At 36.5% G+C, this 11,033-nt stretch overlaps 1 protein-coding gene across 1 annotated transcript; it reads left to right on the top strand.

The window, feature by feature from the left end:
• Positions 1–418: 418 nt before the first annotated feature.
• qkr58E-2 (quaking related 58E-2) lies at positions 419–9,365 on the top strand. The gene is made up of 5 exons (XM_067772235.1): positions 419–860; positions 918–1,036; positions 1,101–1,594; positions 1,698–1,801; positions 5,658–9,365. Exons 1-5 carry the CDS (start codon positions 647–649, stop codon positions 5,891–5,893), a joined length of 1,167 nt encoding a protein of 388 aa, XP_067628336.1. The 5' UTR covers positions 419–646; the 3' UTR covers positions 5,894–9,365.
• Positions 9,366–11,033: the final 1,668 nt, after the last annotated feature.

Genomic DNA, 11,033 nt, shown 5'->3' with positions numbered 1-11,033 from the left:
GCTTATAAAAAATAACCCTGGACTACGCCATGCCAAGTCCGGGTGTGTGGTATAACCGTGGCTACCGCCACGGTGATCCCCATTTTTTTTTTGTGGCTACAAACACAACAACAACCACATTAAAATCGACAACTTCAACTGCAAATTTCTCCGGATAGAGATAACATTTTCCTTTCCCGCCTTCGGATTATCTTTCTCGAGATTAATACGCGTCTTTTGATACCTCTCTCGATATTTTTGGTAGCGTATTATTAGTCGACCCCTCAACTAGACTATTACCGGCGTTTTTGTTGTTATTAAAACAATATTATTCTATATATACATAAATTCGTAAGGATTATCTCACTTTAAAATTTGAGCTAAATAATTTTGTTTTTTTTGAAACTGAGTCGAGAACTGTGCGTGTGAATGTGCGAATTTTTAACGATCAGCTGTTAGTTGCGCTACTTGGTAAAATTTACAATGGTTGTATTTCTTTAAGTTATTGGATTATTAGTGCTGGATATGTGTTTTTAATAACAGCTATAGAACGGAATTTATATAAATGTATTGATAATAGCAGGTTAAGGATAACGTAAAAGAAGTGTGTAAGTTCTATTGTGTGGGCAAGTGCTTTGGATTTTGAGGGGTATAGTGCAGAAACGGTATGGCAGAAAATGGTATGCGGCTAGGAGGTGGCAGCGGTGCTGAAGTAGGCGACTATACCAGCAATGGTAATCATGAGCACGATTTAGGACAGGAGAACATCAAGGGTACACCCCGTCTAAATGAGACTGCACAAAAGTATATTCAAGAACTGCTCGCCGAACGTTCACGAATGGAGAATCATTTTCCATTGGCTGTGAAGGTGATCGATGAAGGTGAGCATAATTGAACATAAGGATGTTGCGAAAAAATCTCAATATTTCTTATTGAAGCACTTGAACGTATTCAACTAAATGGACGCATACCAACGCGCGAACAATATGCTGATGTCTATCAGCAAAGAACAATTAGATTATCGCAAAAGGTGCATGTTCCAATTAAAGATAAAAAGGTAGGTGCATACGCTCACAAAGTCATTGTTAAACCACATCGTTTCAATATGCTTATCATTGCAGTTTAACTATGTTGGGAAACTACTTGGACCAAAGGGCAATTCATTGCGCCGACTGCAAGAAGAAACACAATGTAAAATTGTTATATTGGGACGGTTCTCAATGAAAGATCGAGTCCGTGAAGAGGAATTGCGTAATTCATCTGATGCCAAATATGCACATTTAAATTTACCATTACATGTCGAAGTATCAACTGTTGCCCCACCCGCTGAAGCATATGCACGCATTGCATATGCTTTGGCCGAGATAAGACGTTATTTGATACCAGACAAACATGATGATATACGGCAAGAGCAATTTCGCGAATTAATGGAAGATCCAGAAGCAGCTAAGAAAATTACAATACGACAGCAGCAACAACAACAACAGCAGCAGCAGCACCAACAACAACAGCAGCAAAATAATATGCATTCAGCTGGTGTTAACAACAATAACGCTAACCATCGCCAAGGTGGTGGTGGTGGTAGCATTGCGGTGGGCGGTAGTGGCATGTACAGGTAAAATATAATTGAAAATGAAGTTTCTATTAGTATATAATGCGTAATTTTAGTCATATTTGTTGTTAAATAATAAAGTTTTATCTATTTTTTTATATTTTAGGCCCAAATTCCAGCAACAATCTCATAACTACCATTACAACGATGATACTGTTTATTACCGTTCGCAAAACAATACTTACCATCAACCAAAACCTTATGTGCCAGGTGATAATTATGCATAAATATACATACAATATAGATGGGAATCTAATAAGAATATATAAAAGACTTGTAAGCCAATTTGAAGTCAGATCACATTAGTAATAAATAATAGGAGTTATGTGAGAGCCGTTCCCGACTATCGGATTATTAGGATTATAATTTGAAAGTTTTTTTTTGTAAATATTTGAAGGGAAGGCTGAGAGGCGACTATAAATTACAGTTAAATGTTGACTAACCTTAACCTTGCCACTTTGGATTTAAAACACCCTCTGAACAGGGCCTTAATTCAATAAAACTTGTCAATAGTCACAAGCCAGAATATATCTCTAATCTCTACCAAAAAGCATCATTCTTCTCAAAAAAACTTTTCATGACCTCAAAAAGCTACTAAAAGAGCAATAAAATCGAATTCGTAATTACTGTAAAATTCCATTTTGTTTTTTTTTTTCACTCGGCAGTTTTTTGGCATTACCTCCAAAAATATGTCAAGGATGGACGCCGATAGTTTTATAAATATTATTTAGGTATGAACATAATGTGATGCCTTTTGGGTTAGTAAATGCACGGATGATATTTCAAGAAATTGCAGTACGATGATATCGTCATTGAAGCACAGAAAAAATGTAATCAGTTACGTTGATGAAGCTACCCCGTCATTCGAGGAAGGAATAATAGTTTTACGAGAGGTGTTGGAAGCGATTAAGCAAGATGGTCTTAGGTTACGACGTACAAAGTGCCAATTCTTGGCGAACGATGTCATTTTCTTGGGTCACGAAGTGTCTGAAGCAGCTGTAGCTCCGGGGAAAAAGAAGACGATATGTGTTGAGGAGTTTCCTCAGGCGACAACTGTTACTCATTTTCTTGGATTAACAGGTTTCTTCTTCATATCGCAATACCACTCACTATGTTGTTAAAGAAGGATGCCGGCTTTGAGTGGGGTTCTTCACAGCAACAAGCTTTTATCAGTTTAAGGGTGCTACATAAAGCAAGCCAGTGTTGGCGTTATACGATCCTCATAAGCAGCAGGTACGAGGTATGCTAGTCATGTGGGCCTTTCTGGAATTTTATTCCAATATGGAGATGAAGGTATAAAAACAGGTTTCTTTTATAGTATGCAATGTAGTGAGCCTGAGTCGAGATTTCCGAGTCACGAGTTGGAAGTATTAGTGATAGTTGAAACGTTAACACGCTTCCGTATGTATCTTTTGGAAAAAGCATTCACAGTAGTAACTGATTGCAATGCTATTGTTACATCGAAAGCTAAAACACCACTTTTTGAACGTATTGCGAGATGGTGTTGAGATTACAAGAATTTGACATCAAAACAATTCGTCGACAGGGTCATAAAATGCAGCACGTAGTTGTTGTTATTGTGGCGATAAGGTTGCTCCCCGAAGGCTTTGGGGAGTGTTATCGATGTGATGGCCCTTTGCCGGATACAGATCCGGTACGCTCCGGTAACAAGGCTCCATTAAGGTGCTAGCCCGACCACCTCGGGAACGATTTATATGGCCACATTAAACCTTCAGGCCATCCCTCCCTCCCCACCCCCAAGTTCCATGAGGAGCTTGGGGTCGCCAGAGCCTCGTCTGTTAGTGAAACAGGATTCGCCGCGGATAGGTGAGGTTGAAAATTGGGTTTGGAGAAGATGTATATTGCGCTGACAACCTGAAGGGTTCCGCTACACAGCCCCTTGAATCTGTTGTTTTAGTCGCCTCTTACGACAGGCATACCTACCGCGGGTATATTCCGATCCCCTAACCCGCAGCACGTATACTGTATGAGCAGATCACCTAGTTTGGGTGCATACAATGCAAATGCAAGATAAGAAACTTCAGGATATCGTGGAAGCATTGAAATCCAGTTCAGTATCAGTAAAGCAAATTCAACAAGCTTACGAGTTCCACAAGGGTAGGTTATACCGCAAAGTTGAGGGTGGACGACGTTTGGTAATTCCTCGGGCCGTAAGATGGCGTATCACGAAGACTTGTCATGATGATTCCGAGCATTTTGGTGTTGAGAAGGCATTATGACGACTTCAACGAGATTTGTGATTTCATCGTATGTGGCATTATGTTAAAAGATACATAGCGGCATGCCCAGAATGTTGCATATATAAGGTACGAGGAGGCAAACCCGAGGGGCAAATGCCTCTCACAGAGATAACGCCAATACCGTTTCGCTCAATACATATGGACCATTTGGGGCCGTTTCCCAAGAACAAGAAAGGAAATCAGCATATAATTGTTTTGGTATGTGCGTTTTCAAAATATATAATTTTGAAGCCGATGTGAAAATCTACCTGTAACTCAAATACGTTACTCTGGAATTATTTCAAGTGATAAAATGAAACGTTGGTGCCAACTTAGTCCAGAACTTGAGATACAAAACAGCGTCGATAGCTCAACCGACGATTAATCGAGGCCGCTTAATTGAAGTCAGGAGAGGCCGACCTGTAAGATACTGTGTCACAGGATTTGATAAAATATTGTATCACGGACTATCAAGTAGACTACGAATATGAATTTAGGTTTTGTCATAATCATGGCGGAACGATACAAGGTGGCAGCATGGTGACATACCTACAAACATAAATAAAAATTCCATGTACTTTGGTTTTGTAAATTCGATGGATGCGCCGGAAGTTGATGTATCAAATCAAATAAAAAAAGTTTATAATCAGCGGTCCCATGCTGCCACCTTGTCTTGTTCCCTCATGTTCATAATTTTTCAGTTTAATTTCAATTTTAATGTTCAAGCGAATTCGCTCATTTTTCGATAAATAATTTTTATAAAACTATCGGCGTTCATAAAAATTTTCTCAGCAACACTTATTTACATTGCAGATACCCGCCAGTTTATAGGCAACTAAAATATAAAGTCTCAAATTGGAATAGAAGCTCTGGGCAAATATTCGGCACGTCCCGGTATCAAGCCCCATTAAGGTTCTAGCCCGACCATATCGGGTACGATTTAGTATGACCAAATAGTGCCATACCCCAAAAGGTGGAAGGCTTAGAATATTTCCGCGGTAGGCATACCTTTCGTAAGAGGCGACTGAAATTCACAGGGCCAATGTTCCGATTTCGGTGAAGAAAGAATGATTCGCAACCGGTAAAGAACTTCCCACATTCGCAACACCCCTGTAAAACTTCGGGAGAGTTTTTGCGAAAACTACAATAAATATCTTATGCAGAGCATAAGCATCGCATACAGTACGAAACGAGTACTCATTGGGACCTTTACTATATATAAAAAAAAATATAAGGCGCGATCACCTCCAAAGAGATTTTAGGCCGAACTTCTCTTCCTATTTGCGTCGTGCTTATTTTAATTTTTCCTACAAATTAGCGGGACGGGATCTACTTGTTTTATGCCGACTCCGAACGGCATTTGCAAGGCAGATGAGTTTTCACTGAGAGCTTTTCATGGCAGAAATACACTCGGAGTGCTTGCCAAACACTGCCGAGGGGCGACCCCGCTTAGAAAAATTTTCTTCTAATTGAAAAACCTTATTTCTAAAATTTTGATGTTGCTTTGCCCGGGGTGTGAACCCAGTGCATTCGGTGTGGTAGGCGGAGCACGCTACCATCACACCACGGCGGCCGCCATATACATACCGTTTCTAAAAATAATTTGACAACTTCGTATTCATCGTTTGATTGAAATTTGTTTTCGACTAGAATCGTAGGCGATGATCGGACTCAGATAAGAAAGCGGAAACATATTATGTTCGAATACTCCCAATGGGGCTCATTTACGAAACATCCATACTCTGAATGTTTCCTATATACACAATATGTATTAAAAATGTATTAATTTGTTTATTGATATGTACATATATGTTAAATATTTCCAGCTGCCCAACGCTCAAATATGATGCACTCAGCAATGCCACCACAAGCAATTGTGAATGCTTCACCATCGGGCTTAATATCGAATGCACCAAGCTATAGTGGGCGTGGATCAGTTATGAATAGTGGTGGGGGTGGTGGTGGTAGTGGCGTTGGTGGTGGTGGTGTGCCACCAACCAATAATATTAATAATTTGCGATATCGTACGTCATTGCCGCCGTATCAATTTGTAAAAAAATAATGGAAAGCGAAATAACATGTTTGTGGATTGCGAAAAGTTTATTTTATGTTGCTTCGTTATTTATGCATACATATTTTTTATATTCTAGTTATGCAATTGCATATACACACATACATTTCTTTACATACACTTGTTTACCCTTGTAATGTAATTAAGAACATTACGACTGGCCATTGTTTCATTTGTTAACTAGTGTACTGTGGTTACATACATATAAAGTTATATAGGCGTAGTTATACATATTATATTATACACATATATCGACCTATCCTAATAGAAAGACTGTAACTGAAAAGTTTTGTTGAAAAGGATGTATCTCAGACATTCTGTTAATAATGGCGTATCTGAGCGAAGTCTCAGGAGGCCGGTTAAATAGGTTGTAATTTAAATAAAAATAAAAAATTCACAGAAGAGATGTGAACAAAATTTAGTTTAATTTCTTTTCACAATTCGATAACTACTTAAAATCCTAACCTAACTAAACTACAGAAGACGCATGGGTCTATATTCCGGTTAACTTATTTATTTATTTTGCGAATTGTGAGCAGGAATACATTTATGACAAAAAAATAATTTTTTATATTTACATATGTTGGTTTTAATGGTGTGTTCAATTTATACTTATTATTAAGAATTCATGAGCTTAACACCGGCTTATAATAATTGAATATTCAATTATTATGTTTTTCTAAGAGAAACTGAAAATAAATGAAGAAACAGTATGTAACAGTACAATATGCCAGGAAATGTTTCTTTCTTTCTTTTCAGTTTCTCTTATACTATGTACAAACACACACCAAATTGGCAATTTATACCATTTGGGCAATTTATTACGCAATGTATCATATAATAAATTGTAATAATAAATTGCCAATTTAAAAAAAAATTGCTTAATAAATTCTTTCAAACTGCAAATGCAACCTTGTAAAGTGTGTTTATTGAGTAGATTTAAAGCTGGAGACATTGGTGCTTTATTGGTAACCGTATCGGTAACCTTTTAACAGCTGATTCGACCAACCTTATGAGAATCAATACAATCGATTATTGGTGCCGCTAAGGTCGTAACCGTATCGTAGCCAACCAATTGGCTTTTGGTTTAAGCCGGAGTCATTGGTGCCGTATGTCGTATCGCTGTATCCGTATCCCTAACGTAATCAGCTGTTTATCGTTACGACGGTAAACCAAAACCCAATTGGTTCGCTACGATACGGTTACGACCTTAGCGGCACCAATAATCGATTGCATTGATTCTCATAAGATTGGTCGAATCAGCTGTTATAAGGTTACCGATACGGTTACCGATAAAGCACCAATGTCTCCAGCTTAACAGTCGTAACGATAAACAGCTGATTACGGTAGGAATACGACTACAGCGATACGACATACGGCACCAATGACTCCCGCTTAAACGTCAGTTATGCATGGCTCAACTATATGGTTGGCTCATCTCATCAGCTAATTTTATTTTCTTCATTTCACTGGAGTAGGGATTGTCAAAAGAAGATGGCAAACTCAAAATGAAACCAAAACATTGAACACATTTCCTTACAACACACAAAAATTTCAAAGTTTTATGTTTTCATTCCGTTCCATTCGACTAATACCAACACGCACATCTTGACAGTCTGAACAAAGTTATGTTGCTGCTGTAGAGATGAGCCAACTAGCTATCAAATTACTATTGGGTAAGCTAAATTGAGTTGTATGAACACCACTCAATTTAAATCGAAATTGCCTCAATTTATTTTTCTGTTTGAACATAGTATTAGAAAAACATAATAATTGAATATTCAATTATTATAAGCCGGTGTTAAACTCATGCATTCTTAATAATAAGTATAATTTTTTATAGTTACAACCTTTTTAACCACAAATCACTTACCCTGTGTGTGATTTGTGCTTTTTAACCGTTCTCCTGAGACTTCGCTCAGATACGCCCTTATTAACAGAATGTCTGAGATACGTCCATAACACTTTTAAGTTGGGACCTTTCGACTAGAATAGGTCGATATCACATAAACAAACCACTTAACAAAAAATTATTTACAATACATACATACATTTATGCTAGGGATGTTACGAAGCTTTGATCCCGATTTATATAAATGGTTCCGAGTGATTTTGTCTATTCATTGCGATTTCGTTTTCAATTGTTTCGATTTGTTTTTTTTTGTGAAATTGCTTGCAAATATTATGTTACCAGCTTTCGAAACAACCGTTTCTTATCTAACACTCTCAGTATAATCTATGATCACTACCCACGATCAAGTTTCCCAACGTTAAAAAGGTCAAATCAAACATAATTTGTAGGTAACTTGGTTAACTTAGAAAAACAAAAAGTGTGCATTGGACTGATCTATACTGAGAAACTAATAAGAAAGGACTTTTACGTATAAAAAATGATTGGTGTCTGAGCTTTTAAATTGAAGATATTTTCTTGAAATATTATGATATTCGGACTACTTCCTCTGGCAACACTTGTTATGAATAATAACTCTTTATCCGAGTTTTACTCACGGTTCCGATTCTATTAAGTATGTAACTACCGATGCCGCTGCGGGTAAATTCACTTTGCAACATCCCTAACATATATATATGTACATTAAGGTGGGTCGATTTGTATGGACGAAAGTTAACCGATATCGCGCCATCGATTTTTCGATGGGATTTGGGCTCAGGAAAAAAAAGCTCCTCCATAATTTTCGAGCCTGCGCAATTTAATTTTTTTGAATTTTTTCGACTTTGATTTTTAAGGTTTTTTTCATGACCTACTAAAAAATGTCCGCTCCAAAAATCTCCGCTAAAAAATATATTTTTTTTTTTTTAAACTGTTATCGCCAACGTTTTCAGCGGATATTTTTGGGTCGGACAGGGTATACATGAAAAATTTACAATCAAATGAAAATTTTTTTAGTAGGTCACGAAAAAAACCTTAAAAATCAAAGTCCCAAAAAAGTCAAGAAAATGAAATTGCATAGGCTCGATAATTATTTTTTTGGGTATGCGTAGTGGAACTTTTCTTTGATGAGCCCAAATCCTATCTAAAAATCGATGGTGGGATATTGGTTAATAAATCGACCCAGTCTAATGTACATAATATATTAAAACAACCATTACTAACAGTTAACGTGCAGAAAAAAAAATTTGCGTGTACATAGAATTACCTACATACATATATACTATGTACCATCATGCATAGCCTTAAATATATACATCATTTTTTTTATATTTTAACATACATACAAAGGCACATATATATTTTCCTTGCGTTTGTGTTAAGATTCAAAGAACTCTTGCCTATTATCATTTAAAACTGTTTATTATGCCATGTTGCCAAAATATAAAACAATAACATTATTTGTTGATGTTTGATATAACAAGTAATTTTTTTCTGTTCATATGATGGCTAATTCTTGGACTTGAGTTGTTTTGCGTCAATTAAAAAAAAATGTTGAAAACTAATAAAAGAAAATAGATACGAGCATATCGACTGCTGAGTGGAATATTACCCTATACCGTTGTTGTTGTTGTATTAACTTTAATATACCGTCTTTATCGCTACAACAACAACAACATACCGCCCGAAAGTTTAAAAAACCCTTATTTTAAAATATTTTTCAAAAACATCCCATCTCAGAATTCGGTTGAAGAACGTCCTATCTCATGTTAAAATGTAGTGTAATTAGGGCCAGGTAGGACTTAAAAAAAATCTTAATTACATTTTCGTAACGGCAGTCGACATAGGACTACCGAGTTCAAAAATTAAGACGGGTTGCTTTTACCAGGTAAGGAAAAATTCAGTTCCTTTCAGTGAAAGCTGAGAAGAAAAGTACATTAAATAGTATATGTATTGGTAGTGATTAGGGCTGTGAACTGCATCAGGATTTTTCAACTATCCGGATAAACCGGATATTCGAATAACCAGATATCTAAGCAAAAAATCCGGCTATCCGGATTCGTAAATGGAAAATCCGGATATCCGCTGTTCGGGTATCCGGATAAGTAAAAAGAAAATCCGGATATCTGTAAGTCCGCATATTGGTATATAAAAGTTGAATATCTGCATATCAGAATTCAACAAGCAAACATCGAAAAATTATTCACAAAATATGTTTGTAGATCAAAAATTAAAAAGCTAGAATTTTACAAACATCAATAATTTTACAAAGTGTTAATTTAAACTAATAATGAGTGCTAAAATGGTCAGCAAGATTTGGGATCATTTCTAAAAAAAAGTGAAAATAACAGTGCCATTTGTTTATATTGGAAAAAAAAACGCTACAAAGCATCGGTTTTTCCATCTGCAAGAGTGTATGCAGCTTTTCTCTCTGAATCTGCGCCAGAATATCAGCCGATAAATAAAATAATTAATAATGATAAATCCGGATATCCAAACGAATATTAACCGGATATCCATGCCGTCCGGATTTTATCCGTGTCAACGGATATCCGTATGAATATCTGGATATTCGAATATGCGGATAGTCCCAGCCCTAGTAGTGATAGTAATTTTGTAAATGCCAGTTCGTTAATGGTGCATTAACCTAAAAATCGTCAAAATTTCATAAAAATGAAGAAAACGCAAAAAATTACAAACATATTCTACAAAAAATAAGTCTCTTAGTCATAAGGTATCCAAAAAAACGAATAAAATATACAAAAAGTTATTAAATTCACCAACTCAAATATTTTTGGTTATGGATATGGCGAGAAACCAAAAACCAATTGGTTGGCTATGGTATGGTTATGGCGTTAGCGTTATGGTATGTCACCATTAATCGATTACATTGATTTCCATAAGGTGGGTTCGATCAGCTGTTTTATCTGGTTATGGCTTTATGGTTATAATTCACCATTAATTCGCCCTATGGGGTTACGTTAGGGATACGACTACAGCGATACGACAAACGGCACCAATGACTTCGCTTTAAGGCCCCCTAACCCGCTGGGGTCGTAACATAAGGTCAACGGTCATAATATCAATTGACCTTATGAACACTTTTAATAGTGATAAGGTCATATACATACTCGATTGCTTTTTAATTTTGACTTTATGGCTATTTTGAAAAATTTCGTTTGACCTTATGACTTATACGTTAAGTTGAATATGTCATATTTATTTTAGAGAAAACCTCATCGG

This window comes from Eurosta solidaginis, chromosome 3 (genome assembly GCF_040869045.1).
Source record: "Eurosta solidaginis isolate ZX-2024a chromosome 3, ASM4086904v1, whole genome shotgun sequence".
In the NCBI taxonomy this organism is placed as follows: Eukaryota; Metazoa; Arthropoda; class Insecta; order Diptera; family Tephritidae; genus Eurosta; species Eurosta solidaginis.
Note: the sequence above shows the minus strand (reverse complement) of the source record. Positions and strands in the feature narration are given on the sequence as shown.

Excerpts from the sequence above, each read along its gene's own strand:
- qkr58E-2 (XM_067772235.1), top strand. The coding sequence starts at position 647 with ATGGCAGAAAATGGTATGCGGCTAGGAGGTGGCAGCGGTGCTGAAGTA. Across the intron at positions 1,037-1,100 it reads TTCCAATTAAAGATAAAAAG|TTTAACTATGTTGGGAAACT; the intron begins GTAGGTGCATAC and ends TTATCATTGCAG. Across the intron at positions 1,802-5,657 it reads ACCAAAACCTTATGTGCCAG|CTGCCCAACGCTCAAATATG; the intron begins GTGATAATTATG and ends AAATATTTCCAG.